The sequence below is a fragment of the Eleutherodactylus coqui genome, chromosome 12 (genome assembly GCF_035609145.1).
Source record: "Eleutherodactylus coqui strain aEleCoq1 chromosome 12, aEleCoq1.hap1, whole genome shotgun sequence".
NCBI classification, from domain to species: Eukaryota; Metazoa; Chordata; class Amphibia; order Anura; family Eleutherodactylidae; genus Eleutherodactylus; species Eleutherodactylus coqui.
In genome coordinates, this window is record NC_089848.1 from 94,040,628 (window position 1) to 94,064,221 (window position 23,594).

The 23,594-nt window shown below is 45.9% G+C and overlaps 1 protein-coding gene across 5 annotated transcripts in view; it reads left to right on the forward strand.

The window, feature by feature from the left end:
* The window catches only part of AKAP9 (A-kinase anchoring protein 9), a 232,763-nt gene that overhangs the window by 29,206 nt on the left and 179,963 nt on the right, over positions 1-23,594 (forward strand). For 3 of the 5 annotated variants that reach the window (XM_066585285.1, XM_066585286.1, XM_066585287.1), the window contains exons 2-6: positions 3,871-4,125; positions 4,978-5,022; positions 11,425-11,478; positions 11,928-12,098; positions 23,218-23,373. In XM_066585285.1, coding sequence (XP_066441382.1) covers positions 3,871-4,125; positions 4,978-5,022; positions 11,425-11,478; positions 11,928-12,098; positions 23,218-23,373 — 681 coding nt within the window. The remainder of the gene's footprint in view (positions 1-3,870; positions 4,126-4,977; positions 5,023-11,424; positions 11,479-11,927; positions 12,099-23,217; positions 23,374-23,594) is intronic. The other 2 variants (XM_066585288.1, XM_066585289.1) reach the window with 2 other exon arrangements.

A 23,594-nucleotide genomic window follows, 5' to 3' on the forward strand; every position in this document is an offset into this window, starting at 1 on the left:
TTACAGGGCCGGTTACAAAGGCTGATTTACCGCTCCCCATGCGAACAGATGTGCGGAGGAGATAGGCAGCATTTATTGGTCGGTTTGTTCAAAATGCCGTGTTTTTGTTAGCGGAGTGTGAAGTATAGTGGAGCTCCGTCCCCGAATGTGGACCAACCTTCCTTCTAAGTCATTGTAGTTGTTGTACTTGCCCTCTAAGGCCCTGTTCACATCGTGCTTACGGACTTAGTCCGCCTGCGGATTCCGCAGAAAATACCTGCCATAGCATGCTATGGAAAAACGCTTTTTCCTGCCCGCGAACGTAAATCAATTGCGAATTTTTTTTTATCCCCCCCCCTCTAGTGCAGCCTTTCTGCAGTCATTGCGGAAAGGCCACAGGATCCGTGTCTTCGTCTAGTGACGGCGCAGTCAAATCAGTACTGCGCATGTGCGCCGGCCGGCACATCCGAAGCACGAAAGAAAAGAATCCGGACAGGTACACAGGGGGCACCAGATGGGCACCGGGTTGGGTTCCGCTGCAGGATCCCGCATGGGGAATCTGACCCGGTTTTGCGCATGCGGCCTTATATTTGACGTATATGCAAGAAAAAGCTCCCGGTGTATATGATAAACGGAGTCTTGGATGGATCCCATACAGTCCCATTGTTTAAGAAATAAAATCAGATTCTGTAGTATGAAGCATATATATTTTTCTCCTTCTTGCAGTATACTGATGTATACCACCCCAACAAGGACAGCCTTTTGGCCTCCGTTGGGCTAATGGTGCCCTGTAGATGCTTAAAAAGGTTTTCTGGGCAAATACTATGGATGACATATCCTTAGGATATCTATAGTTGATTAACTGGGGTGCGCCAGTGAGGAGTCCAACCGAATAAGCTGTTCCACCACCTGCTGACCATGCCACAACACCGGGTACAGAGTGGAAGCTCATCGCTTTGACCCCTGTATAGAGGCTGGCACTGGTAATTGCAGGTAATTTTCATTCATAATATGTGCTCGGAAAACTCCTTTAGCGTATACATCTGGGGCGTCTCCTGGTGAACCATCTATATGGGCCAGTCAAAGCAACCCCAAAATAATATTGCTACCCATTATTCATCCCTTGAAAATCTAAGAGTGTAAAGGTGTTGGTGTCTGTATTGCTGGTTGTCTAGGACAGTGAAGCGGTTAATAACAGTATCCCATATGGTCCAAGGCAGAGAGGGGGTTAATGTCTAGTGCTGGTAGTCTAGAGCAGAGAATGGGTTAATGTCTGTTGCTGGTGTTTTGGAGCAGTGTAGGAGTTAATACCAGTATGTTTGGTGGTATATGATGAAGGGCCACAATAAATTCTGACAAAGAATGGATTAATATCTGTGTTACTGGTAGTCTAGGTCAGTGAAGGAGACCATAGTATTAAAATCCGTTGAGGTGTAGGGCAGAAAGGTTTTAATGTCAGTATCCTGAGTGGTGTAGGGCAGAGAAATGGTTAATGTCAGTATTTTTGGTGGCTTAGGAAGGAGAAGGGATTAATGTTAGTACTTTTAGTCCTGGTGTTCTAGGACAGACGGTGGGGGGTTAATGGCAGTATCCCTGGTGGTCTAGGACAGACAAAGGGGTTAATGGCAGTATCCCTGGTGGTCTAGGACAGACAAGGGGGTTAATGGCAGTATCCCTGGTGGTCTAGAACAAACAAAGGGGTTAATGGCAATTTCCCTGGTGATCTAGGACAGATAAGGGGGTTAATGGCAGTATCCCTGATAATCTACAATAGGCAAGGGGCTTAATGGCAGTTTTCCTGGTGGTCTAGGACAGACAAGGGGGTTAATGGCAGTATCACTGGTGGTCTAGGACAGACAATGGTGGTGGTGGGGTTAATGGCAGTATCCCTGGTGGTCTAGGACAGACAAGGGGGTTAATGGCAGTATCCCTGGTGGTCTAGGACAGACAAGGGGGTTAATGGCAGTATCCCTGGTGATCTAGGACAGACAAGGGGGTTAATGGCAGTATCCCTGGTGGTCTAGGACAGACAAGGGGGTTAATGGCAGTATCCCTGGTGGTCTAGGACAGACAAGGGGGCTAATGGCAGTATCCCTGGTGGTCTAGGACAGACAAGGGGGCTAATGGCAGTATCCCTGGTGGTCTAGGACAGACAAGGGGGCTAATGGCAGTATCCCTGGTGGTCTAGGACAGACAAGGGGGCTAATGGCAGTATCCCTGGTGGTCTAGGACAGACAAGGGGGCTAATGGCAGTATCCCTGGTGGTCTAGGACAGACAAGGGGGCTAATGGCAGTATCCCTGGTGGTCTAGGACAGACAAGGGGGCTAATGGCAGTATCCCTGGTGGTCTAGGACAGACAAGGGGGCTAATGGCAGTATCCCTGGTGGTCTAGGACAGACAAGGGGGCTAATGGCAGTATCCCTGGTGGTCTAGGACAGACAAGGGGGCTAATGGCAGTATCCCTGGTGGTCTAGGACAGACAAGGGGGCTAATGGCAGTATCCCTGGTGGTCTAGGACAGACAAGGGGGCTAATGGCAGTATCCCTGGTGGTCTAGGACAGACAAGGGGGCTAATGGCAGTATCCCTGGTGGTCTAGGACAGACAAGGGGGCTAATGGCAGTATCCCTGGTGGTCTAGGACAGACAAGGGGGCTAATGGCAGTATCCCTGGTGGTCTAGGACAGACAAGGGGGCTAATGGCAGTATCCCTGGTGGTCTAGGACAGACAAGGGGGCTAATGGCAGTATCCCTGGTGGTCTAGGACAGACAAGGGGGCTAATGGCAGTATCCCTGGTGGTCTAGGACAGACAAGGGGGTTAATGGCAGTATCCCTGGTGGTCTAGGACAGAGAAGGGGGTTAATGGCAGTATCCCTGGTGGTCTAGGACAGAGACGGAAGTCTAATGTCCCCAATCTCCAACTTGTCCTTTTGTAAGGCTAAAGGCAAAAACCACAATATGATTGCAGTATATGAGTAAACACTATGAAAAAACGGACCGCTGATCATTTTGCTTCCTGACGGAGCGGCTGTGATTGACCGCCGGCTTCGTCTGCCGACCTCTGTGAGAGGAGCTCAGGGACCTCCTGCAGAAGATGACACTCTGTTGTAAACCAGTATTATAATATATAGATTACATTATTTTAACACTTTGCCTCCTGGCAGAGTAGAACTAGCAATGTGTATGTTCTGCTGACAGTCCTTAACACTTCACAAAGCACGGAAGGGAAACCAACCCAAAGAGAAAGTCTGACTTTCTGTAGAAAGTCATAGAGTGGGAAAAAAATACATGGGCACAATGGAGAAAACCTCCATAGATAACCACCAAAATAGTAGATTTGAGTCCAAGATAGTAGAAGTCTGCAGAAGTATCTAGTCTGTACCCAAGTAGCTGAGGAATTGTCAGTTAATTCCATTTATTAAGTAAATGTAAAATCCAAATGTAATTTTTATTTTTTTTTTACTTTGGAAAGTATAGAGAAAAATGATCTGTTGATATTTGGAAACCATCAACAAGGAGGCTGGCTGCTGTTGAGAGGTCATATTATATAGTAAGGTTTTATTTGGTTCTTTACGCAGGGCAGTGCCCCTCTGACACCTGGTTGGGGTGTGCCAGGGTGGTGGTGGTACCTTGACTCTTCATTGGGGGTGTCCTAGGACGGTGGTACCCCGACACTTGGCTGGACAAATGGCGGTGGCTTGTGACACCCTGACTCCTGACTGGGATGGGGGTGTCTTAAGGATGGTGGCACCCGGAGACCTGATGGTAGGGAGGCCTTCCAAATCGGTGGCATCCTGAACCATCCCTGCCCCAGTCAGTCCTACCTCTTCATGCAGTACCTGGTATTGCCTTTAGGTATAACTGATCTTATTTCTGCTTTTCGTCCTATCAGCTTGCCCAGTTTAGACAACGGAAGGGACAGACCGACAGCCAGAATGCAGCCAAGAAGAACAAGAAGAAGAAGACGAGCTCCAGCTCCAAGCAACGTGACAAGAGCGAGTTAGTGTCAGATGCCGGCTTATCACAGAGCGATGACGCCCTCTCCCAGACCGCTCCTAGCGGAGCAGGTACCACCGCCGAGTTCACCATCATGAGGACACTGCCACCGGGGGAAGTTATCCAGCATGACAAGACTTACACCATAGAGGTTAGTTGCTCTTTATTTCCTACCGTTCATGCAGTTATGTCACATTGTAAAAGATTGGTCGCAGTATTACATGATCTGGTGGCATGTCATCCGTACACACCATCACGGAGAAACTGGCGATGACTAATTCTGTCTCCGCTCAAGAAAGGATATTTAGGATTTCTGACCGTTTACATTGATATGGATAAGGCTGGGTTCACACTGGGCGTATTCCTGGCGGAAATCCCGTGGTTTGGCCGCAGCAAAAACCGCGAGATTTCCGCCGGGAGAACCGACGCTCACTTTTCCGCTGCGGCCGGCGCTCCCATAGAGGAGAGCGCGGCCGCGGCGGAAAGAAAAGATAAATAGACATGCTGCATATTCTGAGACCGCGGCTGCGGCGGCTGCAGCCGCGGTTCCAGCCCGACTTCCTGCAGCGGACTGGCCGTCCCGTGTGGACGAGATTTCTGAGAAATCTCGTCCACATGGCTGGCTAATCCCGAGATTAGCGGCCGCAGGCGGATTTGCCGTGGCGAAATTCCGCGGCAAATCCGCCCAGTGTGAACCCAGCCAATAGTTCGGATGCACATACCATCCCAGGACTATGCTGATGAAGGATACAACGTAGGCAGGAAGTGTTGTCATGGGGACACAGGATTAGAGAAACTGCAGTCATCGAGCTAGTGACTTCAAGCATTGATTTAATGGCATTGAAGAAGTCTATTATGCAGTTTTTTTATATGCACTAACTTTAATGGGCCTTTTACATGACACTTCGGGGTTCTCCTTAATAATGAGACCGGTGTGTGGAGGGGGGGGGGTGGTATTTCCTGGAAGAAACCGGTATTCAATGAGGTTTTGTTTTCATCGCAGCCTGAGAGTGAAGTTTCCACCACCGCTGATGATTATAGTTCGGAGGTAAGCGAGGTGGCCGCATGCTGCATGCAGATCATTCATCTCTTGTGAATGGGGCTGATTTGCTGCTCGTTAATGATTGTGAGATTTATTATGCTTCCCGTCTCGTCCCGTCCTGATCGGCCCCTGAGAAATAATCATTGTAGATAAATTGCTCTCCTTTTCACGCCGCGTTTCTTTCCTTCGCTGCCTCGTCTTTCACATCCACATTGAATGCTTTGTGCTCCGAGTGTTATTATTTATGTTCACTACGGGAGAACTTTTATTTCTGTTTTTGTTTTTTTTCATATTTGTTTGCAATAAAGTGAGCCTGTTGTACAAAAATCCTAAAATTCTGAATTTTCCCATCACTCCTGTATGGTAGATTAACTCTTAATTTATTGAGGTAATTCTAGGATGAATAAAGTCTAAGAACCTGCGAGTCAATCTTAAAAAAAAAACAAAAAACTATGAAAATGAGAAGATTGAGCAATACCTCTGAAGCGCCACCTATTGGAGGGCAGCATTCCTGCAAGTCAATATTAGACTTTTTGAACAAGACTGGGAATTGTAACCCAAAGCCAGATTAGCCATGCACATACAGCTGTTTTGGGGTGATTGCTCCTCATCAGTGTGCAGTAGGTTTCTAGCTTGACTAGGCCTATAGATGTAAGTCAGGTAATGGAAAGCACTCCTTCTTTCTTTAAGTAGAAACTGTACCATTCATGACCAACGTCTATAAGCCTCTCACTAGCCAAGCCAGAAACTTACTGCACACTGATGAGGAGCAATCGCCCCAAACACAGCTGCCTGTGTATGGTTATTCTGGCTTTGGCTCACAATCACCAGTCATTGTTACAAGGCTTGTTTAAAAAGTCTAATATTGACTTGCAGGAATGCTGCCTTCCAATAGGTGGCGCCGCAGAGGTATTGTTCCATTTTGACATTTACATATTTCCCAGAGGAGCATGGATGGCCTTATAAGTCTCTCCTCATGCAGCTTCTAGATGCTCTCCTTAAGGAGAAATGATACCCTTCCCGACCAAAATCTATTAAAAAGCACCCTATCACCAGGCTATGCTGCTATGAAAACTATGTTAAAGGGGTTTTCATACACCCTATTAGGGTACGCTGACTTAGTAGAAGGGAGTTCTCTGTTAAAGGGGTTTTCCAGGCAAGTCAGTAGTTAAAGGGGTTGTCTCGCGAAAGCAAGTGGGGTTCAGCACTTCTGTATGGCCATATTAATGCACTTTGTAATATACATCGTGCATTAAATATGAGCCATACAGAAGTTATTCACTTACCTTCCCTGCGCTGGCGTCCCCGTCTCCATGGCTCCGTCTAATTTCAGCGTCTAATCTCCCGATTAGACGCGCTTGCGCAGAAGGGTCTTTTTCCTTCGGCTTGGTCCGGCAGCGGCAGTCTGGCCCCGCCCCTTCTACACGTCATCGTTTAGCTCCGCCCCGTCACGTGTGCCGATTCCAGCCAATCAGGAGAACGCCGCTGCTGCCGGACTGAGCCGAAGGGAAAAGACCCTTCTGCACAAGCGCGTCTAATCGGGAGATTAGACGCTGAAATTAGACGGAGCCATGGAGACGGGGACGCCAGCAACAGAGCAGGTAAGTGAATAACTTCTGTATGGCTCATATTTAATGCACGATGTATATTACAAAGTGCATTAATATGGCCATACAGAAGTGTATAACCCCACTTGCTTTCGCGAGACAACCCCTTTAATCGACACAGACTCCCTTGGTCGTGATCCCTTGGTCTTCAGCTGATCACCCTTTGTCAGTGCAGAGGAGCCGAACATCCTCATCATCTTGTTTGGAGTAGGCAGCGTCATGGAGGGCTTCACTCCCACTGAAATCAGTTGCAGCGCTGCTTCCTATTACACTTACTCGTTTGACCCCGGTGTCAGAGCAGGAAGTGGAATACGTGGCTTCATCTCCCGTTTGATTTCATTGGGAGTCAAGCCCCCCTGACTCTTCCAGCTCCGACCCCCGATGACTCTCTTGCTCTCTCAACAACATATTGATATGTATAGACATTATCGTGTAATGCTGAATTTTCCCTATGGTGGCGCTGCAGGGATTGGACAGTGTCGGAGGTTGTAGAGGCATACTGCTTTGACAAGGTACATGGGAACACAAATTTCCCAGAACAATAACCTTTCTTTAAGGAGTTCTAAAAAAAAATTCTGCATTATTTACTCATTTTTTTCATGGAGAATTCAAATATTTTCTAAAATAGGCAAATCAGGAGAGGGGGAAGGTCCTCTTTAAAAGGTGTTCTTTGAGTAAGATCATCCATATCATGACTAGTATGCCAGAACCTGAATGGACACATCAATTTATATCCACAGTCCCTCAGCCTAGAGCACATTATAATCTAGTTCTTCTATTTTTTTTTTTTAACTTGGCACCTTAAACTTTTTTGGAAGAGAATAATATAGTTTCTGACCCCCATATTGATTGTATCATTGGCTGCAGACACTAGCTCTGGTAACTACATTCCCAATCACATAGGGAAGTGTGGCCTGTGGTGCATCTGTGAATATTTATAGTTATATACAGAGGTTAGTTCAGTTTGTGAGCAGGATGCAGGGGAGCCTAAAGGCCCATTTACACACAAAGATAATCGTTCAAATGATCTTTTTGCATAAAGTGTTAATGGTCACTAACTGCCATTAGCACTTTATCATCATTTGCATGTAAAAGGGCCTCCACGAGCTGTTTGCAGAGCTCAGCTTGTGATTAATCACGTGTACAGCTGTGCACACAGCTACATTGTTCTCGTTGGGGCCCTGGACAGGTTACAATGTAATCTCCTGGCTCCCGTGGAGAACACCGCATGCGGTCTATTGAGAGACACTTTTATATCTCTGCAGCTGGACGATGGATTTTAAGTTCACCTTAAAATCATCGTTCAGACGTAAAGTGCATGATGCCTGCATTTTACATGTAACAATTATCACTCATTTTCGGTCATTTGAACGAATTTTGAGCGATAATCGTCACGTGTAAATGAGCCTTAAAGCACAGGAGAGGTAACAGCCTGTGCTCTGTGCAGCAGCCAGCATGTCACAGGCAGTGTGCGAACTCCGGACAACTACAGAGGAGCACAGATGTCTGATTGGCATTAAAGGAGTTTTCTGGGAGTGAGAAAAATGATATAGGCAGAGACAGGTTAAAGATAGAAGAATTAATCCTATCTACCTCTTTTGGCCTCATGGTTCAGCGCAAGAGCCTTGGTCCCTGTTTCTCTAAGCCTGGAAGAGAATGAGGCGGTCACTTGCCATTCATAGCAGAATCGCCACTAAAGTTTATGAGTGGCTGAACCATCATATGGACAATGAATGGCATATGACTGCGTCTTCTGGGATCAGCACTGAGGGCACTGGGGCTCCTGTACCAGATTTGAGGGGTAGGTTGGCCCAAAAAACTCAACTTTCAACTGCAAGGCAAGACACCCTCTAATTTTTGTTCCTTTTACCAAAACCTTTATTTTGGGGCAGTTTCAGGTTCTTATGTAAAGATGAGTGTGCATACTCGATAATGCAAACTACTCGAGCGAGTAGTGCCTTATTCGAGTACCTGCCCGCTCGTCTCTAAAGATTCGTGTGCCGGTGGGGGGCGGGCAGCGGCGGGGGAGAGCGGGGAGGAACGGAGGGGAGATCTCTCTCTCACTCCCCTCCACTCTCCCCTGCTCACCGCCGCAACTCACCCCTCACCCGCGCCGGCAGCCGAATCTTTAGAGACGAGCGGGCAGGTACTCGACTAAGGCACTACTCGCTCATCTCTATTCTTATGTCCACGACAAGGTTGCGCTCAAAGACCATGAATTTTCAGACTTTTTACTAATGACGAAGACGAAAAACAACTGTTTGCTTCAAGTCGTGGAAGCAAATCACAAGACTGTTCCAACACGGATTACCAAGACGTCTGCTGTCCGGTCTTTAAGCGCTGACTGACAAGTATTTGTGTCGTAATTCTGACTATTTTTATATATTTGGAGGTATTTTTGTAGGAACCGCACAAATGTGTAGATTATCAGGACAGATGCCATTGTCAATACTTAATGTTATAATTACGGCTGGCTTGTCCCTGAAGATTCGGGAGGGCCACAGGGGTTAGCGGGGGGTTGCAGAGGGGATCAGAGGGAGAGAGAGAGGGATCTCTCTCACTCTCCTCCCTGCAGCCCCCCCGAATCTTCAGGGACGAGCCAGCAGGTACTCGAAAAAGGCAATGCTCTCTCTCGAGTTTATCGCCTTACCGAGTATGCTCGCTCATCTCTATTTATAAACTCTAGCGGTTATTTTGCGAATACAAATTGTTAATATTAATACTGTAACTCGTGTAATTGGAAAGCTCGTGTAAGCGCCATTTCTCATAATATACATCAGTTCTCAGCCCCATCTTGCAGTTGGAATTTAAAGCTAAAACTTTACCCTAACATTACTATTAGCAGGTGTAACAAATTGGGAAGGTATCCTGCTGTATAGCTCCCACTTTATTTTTTACCACACTGCCGTCAGTGTGTGCATCCAGTCCGCTGCGCTGCAGAGTGATTACCGGACAGGGAGCTGCGGCACCCCGGTAATCACTTTAATGGTGACCAGATGTTAACAGAAAGCGGACAAAAGCCTGTCCCACTGGGGTCTTGGAAAAAAGCGGGACACAGGGTCCCAAAGCGGGACTGTCCTGTATAAATCGGGATCTATGGTCACTTTAGGTATTCCCATTTTATAAAGTGAAGGATAAGCCATCATTTTATGACCGGTAGGTTCTGAGCTTTAGGACCTCAACCGATCTTGAAAATGAAAGTTCTGCAGTCCTGGTGTAGCACTGGGTCCCTTCCAACGTCTTCCTGCACAGTGATGCCCAGGCCACCCATTTACACTGCAGTTCCCGGGACAGATGCTGCGCAGAGGGATGCAATGCTACGGCCTCTTCATTCACGGACTCTGTGGAGTTACAGGGGATGCAGCTTCACCGATCCTAAAGACATGCCATCACTTGTATAAGGTGGTAATAATCCTTATTTGAAGATGTCTTAGGACTTGCCCTTCTATTTTCTTTCTGTACAGTAAAGTTAACCCTTTCCAATCCACTGTCTGACGTCTAAAGACATAAAGGCTGTACAGCTCCGATGTCTGAAGACGTCCGGCAGGGTATTCTTACTGTAGATTACTGGTCGCTCTGTTGTCGGGGGGCCTCTCCAGCATGTCCCATACCACAGTACTGGCTCTAGCCAGCAGATGGTGCTATTGTATAATGGCAGAAGGAGAGAGCCCCCCTAGGAAACCCCGAATCCAAAATTGGATTGCAAAGGGTTAAAGGCAGCATCATAATTCGAGGTGATTAGAGTCGACTCCTGATCATCATGAACTTTGGATGAAGCGTTTAGATTTCAGTGCAGGTTGCCATAGAATTTTATTAATTGCTGGGATTAGATGTTCCTGTTAGCCGCAGCCTTAATCATTAGAAGACTGTACAATCTGAGAACAGGACGCGTGTCTGCGCAGACTTTCTGTATCTCACAAGAGCTGTTGGCAGGGCCTATTTAGTCCTTCCCCGGAGAGAAGCAAAATGGCAATCACAGGAGCAGCAGTCAACGTGTCGTCACAAAGTGGAGCAAATCACTGGCAGTTTATCGCTGCAAGAGAAAGCTGCTCAGACACAGGCGCTGGACAGATGATTGCTCGGGGTTGGTAACGGTCTTCAGGTTTAAAGGGTCCACTGATTTTATGCAAATAAAGTTCAATCATTGTATTCTGAAAAGTTCTGTAACTTTCTAATACACTTTGGGGGGATTTATTAAGACCGGCATTTCAAATGCTACTCTTAGTATGATTTTCCCCGGGCACCTGGTGCGCCTAATATATGACGAGGTGCCCAACTCTTCCTCAATTAGGCACATCTTGGCACTTTCATGCTACCACACTGTGATGTATGCCAGGTCCGGCCTGGCATGTATTTCTACTATATTTTACGCCTGTTTCTGGCGTAACTTATACATAAAAGTGGTGGATGGTGGCACAAAATGTCAAGCCTTGCGCCAAATTTTGTGACTTTTTTTAACCCTTTCCAATCCAATCTGTACCCTGGTTTTCCTAGGGGGCTTACTCTTTTCCTGACGTTATACAACGGCGCTATCTGCTGGCTAAAGCCAGTACTGCATGAAGTGACACGTTGGATAGAGACTCCGACAGCAGAGAGGCTGGCAATATACAGTAAGAGAACCCCGATGGACGTCTTCCAACATCGCAGCTGTACAGCCTTAAATCATAATGTCTTCAGACGTCAGACAGTGGATTGGAAAGGGATAACACATGGCGTGTTCACAAGCACGAATGCTATTTGTGTCATTATTTTTTTTTGTCCTTATGTCAAACTCATGGCCTCTTGGGTATTTTCGTCACAGGTAATTGATGACTGCTTTCCATTACCAGCCAACAATAAAGCACATATATTATGGGTACAGTATATCCTCTACACTGTTGTGCTGTATAATTAACACCGTATAACTAACGCTCAGGCGGAATTCAAGAGGCCCGTCTAATAACACGCTTTCTCCATTAACACATACTGGATGCCCTGCTCTATCCTTTTTTTTGTATCCTTAATACCTTTTTGCATAATGCAGATCAAACAACTAATAAAAGTGAAAGAAAATCTAAAATACAATAATCCTCCAATGTTCATTCAGTTTTAATACACGGTGGCTTTGGAGGAAATGTGTGGGTGCTCTCAAGGGGCAAATTATCTCAACCGCAAAGACATTTGTCTTAGCAAGAAGGCGCTTCAGTGCCTCCTGATATGTTAAGAGGTGGCCCCCTGGTGGTGGGGGAACAGCCGTGTACATGTGTCTGTGTGTGAGACTTTATACACTGACTGTGTTTTATTAACCAAGCTGGATTTATTCAGGAGGAAGAATTTGGGGTCCGGGAGACTTTCCCCGAACACGGCACACAGAGTTCACAGGCGCGACTGGAGGTGATGGAGGACGAACTGGCGGGGAAGCAACAAGAGATTGATGAACTCAATAGAGAGCTGGAGGAGATGAGGACGGCGTACGGCACGGAGGGGCTTCAACAGGTATGTGGAGTGTAATCCTAGTTATGGCATAGTCTGTCGAAAGAAATCTGCATTGATCAAAAGTTCTCATTTCTTGACGACCCTGCATTACTTCTGAACTTCCAAGCAGCTTGTAGGATTCATAGGAGGGTACATTATTAAAGGAGTTGTCTCGAGGAAGCAGTGAATTTTTTTTTTTTGCCCAGTCCCCCTAATTAAGCATACATTACTAAGCCCCCCTGTAAATGACCTTTCTAGCTGGTTTCTACTTACAGTTTCAGCAACTTATAAAAATTTTCCCAAGATGGCCGCCGGCTCTTTTCCCGTCGCTTGCTGTAGCCCGACGTGCGCGCTCCTGAGACGCTACCAGCTGTGTCTCCCTGACAACCAGACGCCACGCAGCCGCCGACCGGACCCCTGGATTCAACGCGGCCGACCACGGCACACAGTCACCCACCGCCAGGCAGCAGGTAACCGGCCCAGCGGCAGCCCCCCCCCCCCCCCCCGGCCCAGCGGCAGCCCCCCCCCCCCCCCCGGCCCAGCGGCAGCCCCCCCCCCCCCCCCCCCGGCCCAGCGGCAGCCCCCCCCCCCCCCCCCCGGCCCAGCGGCAGCCCCCCCCCCCCCCCCCCGGCCCAGCGGCAGCCCCCCCCCCCCCCCCCCCCCCCCCCCCCGGCCCAGCCCATCACTTACCTGGGCGGCTTCTCGGCTGGGCTGGGCTTCTCGGCTGGGCGGCTCTGCACCTTCCTCTAACAGAGGATGGTACAGAATGGCCGCTCCAGCGCGCTCCCGAGCAGTGACAGCTCGTCTGCGCATGCGCAGAAGAGCTGTAGCAGGGAGCACACTGAAGCGGCTCGTGCTGAAAGGAGAAGACTGGACTGCGCAAGCGCGTCTAAAAAAGCAAGCTGCCAGCGAATTTAGACGGAACCATGGAGACGAGGACGCCAGCAACGGAGCAGGTAAGTGAATAACTTCTGTATGGCTCATAATTAATGCACGATGTATATTACAAAGTGCATTAATATGGCCATACAGAAGTGTATAACCCCACTTGGTTTCGCGAGACCACCCCTTTAAAGTATCCATTTATGATGCGAGCAGGAGGAGCAGCTGGGTTTCTTTCACGCCATGGTGACCCTGAGCGATGGAGGGACCACATGTATGACTCCAGATGACGAATTTGCATTTAGTGTGCATCAGATTATAAAAGTAAGAGTTGAGCTTGAAGCTAAAACGATGCAAATCACATGCTGAATAGTACTATTGCGGCAGATTTAAAGGGACCCTTTTGCAACCTATGATCACACCAAACTAAGTTTATGGAGCTCATAGGACAGGTTACGAGGACACATACATACGTTCTCTACAGGCATGCATGCGCACAGCTGCAGAGACAAGTCCACTGGTGCCAACTTCCATGGGTGACAGTGCGCAAATGGTGCGCCAGGTGACTATAGGAACTACATCCCCGGACTCCACGCAGCCTGGCCTGTAAGTTGTTTTTTTTTCTTTTTTTTTTATACTATGTAAAACAGATAAAAAGTGACAAAGTCCATTGCAGCTTTCTTTCTTGGCCAAATAGTCGTGTTGTAGTGCAATGACATGTTCATCTGGTGCGCAGCACATGTCCATGTATGCCCGCTGCGCTTCCTTTGCTGAGGGCTTCATATATTACAAGTTATTACTGTTTGAAATGTTCTTCTATTCTGTTGGGAGCAATAGCAGAATATTAAAACTTCTCCAAGTCTTCATTACGTGGGGCTGAGAGCTTCGTTTCTTTGTTATACGTGGAGCTAATTTCTTTATTAAAGTCATTTAAAGTACATCCGGCACTTAGAAATGTTTCTAATATCTTGTAATGTGCCTATTTAAATAAAGCTCGCTTTTGCAAAACGGAGTGATAGCAGTACATGGTTTAACGGGAAATTCCAACTTCTTTTAAACCCTTACAGAGGTTGTCCATTTATAAGATATTGATTGCCTAACCTAAGGATAGGCAATCGGTAGTAGATTGGCAGGGAACGCTAACTGATCAGCTCATGCACTGCGATGGTTTCTGCAGGAAGCAGACGGCTCCATGGCTTGTCTTGTTTTTAAAGGTAACATTCGCATTCACTATGTTCTGAACTTTGTAATACCATGCCTGGCCACTGCAGTGGAGATGGAGCTGTCTGCTTTCTGCAGAATTCAGCTCGGTGAATAAATACAACAGCCTAGCCAACAGCTGAATGGAGCCCCAGGCTGCCATGGCAAGTGAGTGGCATCAAGCAATCTCATGGGGGGGGGGGATGTCCGCATTTGGGATCCCACAAAACTAATCTGGGGATCATTGTTTGTGCTGATCATGGCTGTTGCCGGCGGGTGTCAGCTGTGAGAAGCAGGCTGCACCCACATTGTACTTGGCGATCCCCCTACATACAAACCCCCGAATGTACAATACGTAACTGTATGTCCTGTGTCTTCAATGAATTAAACTATGCTATTACAACGGTTTTCCAGGACTAACATAGGATTCATCCTTTAACCCTTTCCAATCCAATTTGTATCCTGGTTTTCCTAGGGGGCTTACTCTTTTTCTGCTGTTATACAACGGCGCTGTATGCTGGCTAAAGCCAGTACTGCATGAGGTGACACGTTGGATAGGCTCCGACAGCAGAGAGGCTGGCAATATACAGTAAGAGAACCCTGACGGACATCTTCCAACATCGGAGCTGTACAGCCTTAAATCATAATGTCTTCAGAGGTCAGACAGTGGATTGGAAAGGGTTAAAATGGGTCATCAATATAAATTTGGGGGGCTGCCGCTTGGGACTCCTGCTGATCAGCTGTTTGAAGAGGCCTCTTTCAGGTCTGTGACTTCACATTCATCAGTCACATGGCCTGAGAGCAGCCCACGTTCAATCAAGTGAATGGGAATGAGCAGTTATTTCTGGCACAGCCACTATGAAATGTACAGTGCTGCGCCTGGTACACAGTAAACGTGCCACAGCGCTCGCCCAAGGGCAGCAGCTACTAGCTTATCTGTGGCTGTCATGAGTGGTGGACCACCACTGATGTAATATTGATGGCCACAAGGATACGTCGTCAGCATCTTTGTTTCGGAAATCACCTTTAACCCCTTCTTCCTGCTTCAGGACATAAATGTACATTCTGGCTGGAAGGCAATTACTGCAAGTGGACATACATTTGCTTCCTATGGATGGCACAGGCTCAGAAGCTGAGCCTGTGCCATCCACAGCAGTCGATCAATGTTGATTATGGCATGTAAAGACTTCACAGAGGTAGGACATCATTGGCCCTTCACTTTGTAATTGATTGGTTGCCATAGTAACTGGGTCTGCCATTGCCTGTTATCAGAGCATACATGGCATTGCAGGTTCAAGTCCCCTACAGGGACATAAAAAATGTGAAAGACCATAAAAATGGTAAAAACAAATAGTAAAAAAAAACCAAAACTTTTTTGCGCACTTTCCCCTCTTTGTTTAAATTTTTGTTACAAAAAACACCACATCTTGGTATCATAAAATAAACTGAACACACTTTTTATCCTGCACTGCAAAGACTTTAGGAAAAAAACTGACCTAAAATGCCTTTTTTTTTTTTTTCATTTCACCTCCCATATAACGCAGTGAAAGTGATCAAAAAAGTCATACAGTGGATATAAAAAGTCTACACACCCCTGTTTGAAATGCCATGCTTTTGCCATGTTAAATAATCCGACAAAGGTGAATCATTTAAGAGTTATTTCCACCCTCAATGTGACCCGTTATGTATGCCATTTTATTCAAATAATTAAACTAAAATAACGCGGTTGCATAAGTGTTCACACCCTCTTATGTTTTGGGATGTGGTTGTGTTCAGAATTAGCCAATCACATGTAAACTCATGATAAATGCGGTAGTAGTCAGCACTCCTCTGCCGTTGTTTACAGGGATCTGATTTCCCCCATATAAAGTTCAGCTCTTCTAGGAGGACCAAAAATTACCAAGGCCTTACATATGCACCATGGAACACGGTGAAAGCTGTCATCAAGAAGTAGATTAAATGTGGCACGACGGTATAATTGCCAAACACTGGACGTCCCTCAAAAATTGATGAAAAGATCAGAAGAAAATTGGTCCGGGAGGCCGTCCGGAGGCCTACAGCAATAATAAAGGAGCTGCAGGAATTTCTGGCAAGTACTGGTAGTGTAGTTCATGTGACAACCATCTCCAGTATTCTTCATATGTCTGGACTGTGGGGTGGTGACAAGACGGAAGCTTCTAATAAAGAACATCCAAACCCGGCTATGTTTTGCCAAAACCTATGTCAGGTCTGCCAAAAGAATGTGGGAGAACGTGTTATGGTCTTATGAGGCCAAGGGTGAACTTTTTGGTCATAGTTCCAAAAGGTATGTTTGGCACAAAAGCCAACATTGCACATCACCAGAAGACCCCCGTACCTGCAGTGAAGATGGTGGAGGCAGCATTGTGCTTTGGGGCTGTTTTTCGACTGCTGGAACTGGGGCTTTAGCCGAGGTGGAGGGACTTACGAACAGTTCCAAATATCAGTCTATTTTAGCACAAAACCTTCAGGCCTCTGCTAAAAAAACTAAAAAAACTGAAGGTGAAGAGGAAATTCAACTTTCAGCACAACGACCCAAAGCAGACCTTCAAATCAGCAAAAGAATGGTTTCACCACAAGAAGATCAAAGTTTTGGAATGGCCCAGTGAGAGCCTAGACCTGAATCCCACTGAAGATCTGTGGGTTGACCTGAAGAGGGCGCTACACACAAGATGCCCTCGCAATCTCACAATTTAGAGCCTTTTTGCAAGGAGGAGGGGGCAAAAAGTCAGGATGTGCCATGCTGATAGACACCGACTCAAAAAGACTGAATGCTGTCATAAAGTCAATAGGTACATCAAGAAAGTTTTAGGGTGTGCATATTTATGCAAGCCTGTTATTTTTAGTGGGTTTTTTAATTTTTTTTTACATTTTTTCCGTCCTAAATGATTTCCCTTTGTTTTTCAATGGAATTGTACACATAACGGGTGACATTGAAGGTATCTGAAATGATTCATCTTTGTCAGACTTTTTAACATGAAAAAATATGACATTTTAACAGGGTGTGTAGACTTTATATCCACCCCAAAAGGCTATCAATAAATTACAGCTTGTCACGCAAAAAACAAGCCCCCACAGAGCTTTGTCGATGGAAAAATAAAGTTATGGGAATTTGAATACAGCAATATAAAAGCAAAAAAAAAAAAACATATGTATAATATACATTTTAATAAATATATATATTTATGTATGTGTGTATATGTAGAATATTTATTAAAATTTATTATTATTTTTGGCATTGTAGTAATCGTACCAGCCTGCAGATGATGCTGTAGATAAAAAAATGGCATAATTGATGTTTTTATTCAGTTCCCCCCCCCCCCCCTCTCCCAACCCTGCAAAACAATTACCGTATATACTCGAGTATTAGCCGACCCGAGTAGAAGCAGAGTCAATAAGTTTTACCACAAAAAACGGGTAAAATTTTATTGACTCAAGCATAAGCCTAGCTAGACTTGAGTATATACTAAGTAAAAAAAAAAAAACCTCCAACACTCGCCTCCCAGCCGACGTCTGTGTTCCCAGCGCGATGGTCTCCCCGGCGGTGCGGAAAGCTGCTTCAGACTTCTCCCCGCTCGGTTTTCAATTTCTCCGCCGTAAGCGCTGTGATTGGATCGAGTGCCAGCCAATCACAACCTTTTAGTAATGTGATTCACTAAATGGCTGTGATTGGCTGGCGCTCGATCCAATCACAGCGCTTACCTACACAGCACTAATGGCGGGGGAATTCAAAGCTGAGCAGTGAGATGACCGTGGGGAGAATTTTAAAGCAGCTTGTCGCACTGTCGGGGAGAGCATCGTGCCGGAGACACAGGCGTCGGCTGGGAGGTGAGTATTCCAGGGGTTTTTTGTTTTTTTTTACCTCACTCACGTATAAGTTGAAAGGGGTCTTTTTCAGCATAAAAAAATGTGCTGAAAAACTAGGCTTATACTCGAGTATATATGGTACTCAATATATATATGTAATCCATTATATGCAGCCAATAAAAACTACAGCTTGTCATGCAAAAAGCAATCCATTTTCCTGGTATCTTTGCTCCATTGTTGAGATATCTTGATGAAATAGTTTGCCATGTTCATCACTAACCATACCACAGTTGTTTGGAGAGAAATCCAGATGGGAACGAAGTAAGTGGATCTTGAGAGACATATTGCAGCCAAGCTTCTGATACTGCATCAGCAGGTCTTGTACTCTTGTAGTTTTTTGCCCTAACATTCCCGAGAAAGTTTGTAGACACTAGGTGAAAGGCATTCCATGCTTGTTTCACATCACCCTGCAGCAAGTTGTTGAACCGGTCATCTTTGAAGAGCTGTCGAATCTGAGGGCCCACAAAAACTCCCTCTTTAATCTCTGCATCGCTGAGTCGAGGACATTTTTCATGAAGTTATCGGAAAGCTGGCGAAGTCCGGTCCACGGCTTTCACTTAAGTTCTTCATCAAACTTAGTTTGATCTGAAGGGGTGGTAGCAGGATTTTGTGAGCCTCAACCAGAGCTGGGTGCTGGACATTCTTCTCTCCAACTGCTACATTTTGTCTGCGAGTCCATTCCATCCGCAAGTAGTGCAATTCCCTTGCTCGGCTATCCTACTCGCATAAGAAACACATGTATTGCCCTGCTGCAGTCCCATTAAAAGGGCAACTACTTTCAAATCACCACAGAGGTGCCAGCTGTACTTGTTATACTCAATGGAATTTAGTAACTGCTTTAAAGGGGTTGTCCCGCGCCGAAACGTTTTTGGTTTTTTTTTCAATAGCCCCCCCCCCCCCCCCCCCGTTCGGCGCGAGACAAACCCGATGCAGGGATAAAAAAAAAAAAACGGGTAGTACTTACCCGAATCCCCGCGCTCCGGTGACTTCTTACTTACCTTGTGAAGATGGCCGCCTGGATCTTCACCCTCGGTGGACCGCAGGTCTTCTGTGCGGTCCATTGCCGATTCCAGCCTCCTGATTGGCTGGAATCGGCATACGTGACGGGGCGGAGTTACGAGGAGCCGCTCTCTGGCACGAGCGGCCCCATTCAGAAGACAGGACTGCGCAAGCGCGCCTAATCGGGCGATTAGACGCTGAAGATTAGACGGCACCATGGAGACGAGGACGCCAGCAACGGAACAGGTAAGTGAATAACTTCTGTATGGCTCATAATTAATGCACAATGTACATTACAAAGTGCATTAATATGGCCATACAGAAGTGCTGAACCCCACTTTGTTTCGCGGGACAACCCCTTTAAGTTATCGTACATCTCTTTCATGTGGACAGCATGCACTACTCGAATAGATGGAAGACGGTTTCCATTGTGCAAAAGCACAGCCTTAAGACTCAGTTTCGAAGAGTCTGCAAATAGTCTCCATTCTGGCTGGTCATGAGTAATTTCTAAGGCATTTATGAGGCTCTCAATATCAGAACAGAATACCAGATTACCTTCCTTTCTGAAGAAAGGCTCAAATCGCTCAGTGAGTGGAGGCGGAGCCATCAGAGATCTCTTCCCACCTCCATTCACAGTAAACAGGCAGTTGTTTCATAGATGATTGTTGTTTGATCTTTATGCCTGCAGAAACTGAATGACGAACAATAAGCGAATAAATATAATTCGTCGCTGGCCACGTTTTACACTAAACTTTTATCGTTTAACCCTTTCCAATCCAATGTTGGGCCTGCCCTGACGACATCATTTTCCTTCACAGCTCCGATGTCGGGACAGGCCCGACACTGCAGTGCAGGAGTGCATCTGCACCCGATTGTCACATACATCGAGTGCAGATGCACTCCTGCACTGGTCCTCATCGAGGACCCCCGAGGAGAAGGCAGAAAGTGTTTTTAACCCTTTCTGCCTTCTCCTTTACACATTACATAGCGCTCAATTAGTGCTTTGTAATGCAGGAGATTCCGCCCGGCGATCATGTGACCGCCGGTGTTACCTGACCCCAGCTGTTACATGATCGCCGGGCCGGAAGCCTGAAGGGAGAATGCGGAAGTATTACTTCTACATTCTGCCCGGCGATCATGTGACCGCTGGGTGCCACCTGACCCTGGCAGAAGGGAGAATGCGGAAGTAATATTTCCCCCATGGTGCAGTGAGCACCTGCACCCTCCTGAACTCTGTCAGTTCAGGAGAGTGAAGGGAAAATGTATTTTTTTCTCATCCATTCTCCCCAGCTCCAATTTATTTGGAGCTGGGGAGAATGGATGAGAAAAAAATTAATGAATTGGAAAGGGTTAAGATTTACACGATCCAGCGAGAATCTGAACAATAATCGTTCTCTGTAAAACGGTCCTTGAAGACACTCTTTCAGCTCTTATGAGCCACATAAACTAAATGTATCCATTCATAGGAGAGATGGGGGTGTTGCTCTCCTACTCGTCTTCCTTCATGCTCCCTTGCTAACTGCCTGCAAAGCCGCCTCTTCTACACAGCAATTTGAGGTTCTAATGAGAAGTAATCTATTATGTGTATGTAATGTATAGTATAGGGTGTGTGAGTGTGGGGGGGGCGGGGGCGAACTGAACTTTTGCACCATGGCCCGTGACTCTGTAAACTGGTTGTCATTTGCCTAACTAACAAATATTCTTCATGTTACGGATAATACTGCCCCCTGTAGACCTGAATGGGGATATAAAGGGATAGGAGAATTTTAAGATCTCACCAAAACCCATAACCAGCTACTGCCTGCCCCGATCTACTTTCCATTCCAATGGAAGAATTCCTTATAATAACCTTATATTAGGGAATTATGTCAGTAATTTCCTAATGTAGATTGCTAAGTGTCCTGAAGTCGGAGCTCCACTTTAGTTACTTGTTAGAAGCTGCTAATTTTATTATTTTTGAGTTTTTACTTTTATTAATTGAATTCCACATTTTATTACCCATAAATTGCTTTCACGTGAGAAGTTGCACATCAGAAAGACGGTGTGCCGGCTATCGTCTCAAGTGGCAGCCGGCTTCATGGTGAGCCAGTGCAGCTGTGAACTGTAGAGTGACGGCTGTTCTCTATGTGTAGCTAGTTAGGTGCAGTGTCATGTATTTCTTGCAGTCGTGCCTTGTTTGTTATAGAATTTATCCTGTTTTGGCTATTTTTGCACTGTATATCGTAATGTAGAGACAACCAGTTACTTTGATAGACCTTCAAAAAAAAGATAAAGGGGATTTTTGTTAAAAACAGATAAATTAACGCAGATGTTAACCCTTTGCAATCCACTGTCTGACATCTAAAGACATTGGCTGTACAGCTCCAATGTCGGAAGACGTCCGGCAGGGTATTCTTACTGTAGATTACTGGCCGCTCTATTGTCTGGGGCCTCTCCAGCATGTCACATACCACAGTACTGGCTCTAGCCAGCAGATGGCGCCATTGTATAATGGCAGAAAGAGAAAGACCCCTAGGAAACCCTGAATCCAAAATTGGATTGCCAAGGGTTAACATAGTTGTTTTGTAAATATATCTGGCCGATTATTAGTGCATAATCTCCACCCAGCTGGACGCTAAAACTTGTGACCTCCCTAAACACCCAGTGTGTAAAACACACACACTCTCACTTGATTAGTCCTGTTCCAAAACTTCTAAAAAAAATTCTGTGTAGGGGATCACATGACTTCATGAACCACTTGCCCCTTTTATACCCCTTTTCTCCATTAGGATTTTAAAGCAACTGGTCAATGGGTACTTTTGGACTCATTAATTTAGTTGTATCATCTAATACAGTGTTTCCCAAATTCCAGTCCTCCCGACCCCTCAAGAGGTCATGATTTGAAGATACTGTGTAGAGAGAACACCTGTAGCAATGTCTGAGGAAATAGCCAAAATTAGATCACCTGTTCACGACCTCCCAACAGGTCAGGTTTTCAGGATTTCTTCAGTTTTGAAGACTGGAGGTTGGGAAACACTGATCTAATAGATGCCCTAATTTAAAGATCTGCGTCTCGGAAACTGATCATCGTTTAGGGGGAGAGGTTGTTCAGAATTATAATGGATACTTTTTTTTTTTAGAAAAACAGTGCTACACCTGTCCGAAAGTCATGTGTGGTATTGTAGCTCGGCTCCATTCACTTCAATGCAACCGATTTGCAATACCAGGAACAAACCATGGAAAAGGTATGGCACTGTCTTTGGAAGAAAGCAGCCATGTTTTCTGACCATGGACGATCCCTTTAAGTCTTTGGAATCGAGTCAAACATTCATTATCTTGTTCCTACAAATGGCCAGCTTACCCAACTGTAACCCTCAGATGCCCACCATCAAATAATTAGCCAAGCTCTATAGATTGACTCTTCTGGAGCATGTACTCGAGGATGACATTAGTGGATGTTACATCATCAACCACCGACTAGATCTACTTCTTCACTGTCTTCCGTATGATATATTACTGCTATGGCTGTATCTACAGTCTAGCACCACCTTTGGATTTGGAGCTGCTGACTGGGAGTTTCATGATGACCTCATTAAAGGGGTGATACCAACATTTCAAGTTATTCACTATTCACAGGATAGGAGATAACTTTCTGATTGATGGGGGTCTCAATGCTGAGACCCCTGTTGATCTCAAGAACAGGGGTCCCATGTACCTTGTCAGCCTCACTGCAAGGTTACTGCACCCCCACAATAAGGAGGATACTAATTGGAGTGTTAGCTGTGCAACTGCATTAATGCTCCATTCACTTTCGATGGGACTGCTGGGATACCTGAACTGCAAGTGTTCGGGTATTTCCGTTAGTCCCATTGAAATGAATGGAGCGCTGAGCAGCTTGGTAAGCACTCCATTCACAACGACCCCCACTGTTATAGTCAGTCAGATTGGGACAAGGGAGTCCCGTTCTGTAGATCTGTGGGGTTCTCAGCAGTGAGATCCCCACTGATCAGCATAGTGGGTAACTTGGAATTCTGGTACATCCCCTTCTAACCTTAGATGATACATTATAGTTGTGTTCTGATTGAATCAATAAGTATATAACAGAAGATTTATTATCATAAGGATTATGCTGCTTATTTTGGAGTAAAAACAGCAAAAGACGCTCCCTTTTTTTTATTTTTTGCTTACTTTCCAGCTTCAGGAATTTGAAACGGCCATTAAGCAGAGAGACGGGATAATCACCCAACTCACCACCAATCTCCAGCAAGCCCGGAAAGAGAAAGATGACATCATGAGAGAATTCCTGGAACTAACGGAGCAAAGTCAGAAACTGAAGATCCAATTCCAGCATGTGAGATCTGTTTTATAATATGGTTTTAGTAGTGATAGACATTGACTCACCCGCAGCAGAAAATCCATTCCATGCATATGAATAGGGTTGTTTCTGCAGCAAGCACATAGATTTCTGCAAGCCCCATTTATGTAAATGGGACAGGCACAGAAATTTCTGCAACAAAATTTGCAGTGTGGGAATAGGATGTAAATGTTTCCCATCTACACATAAGAGATAAC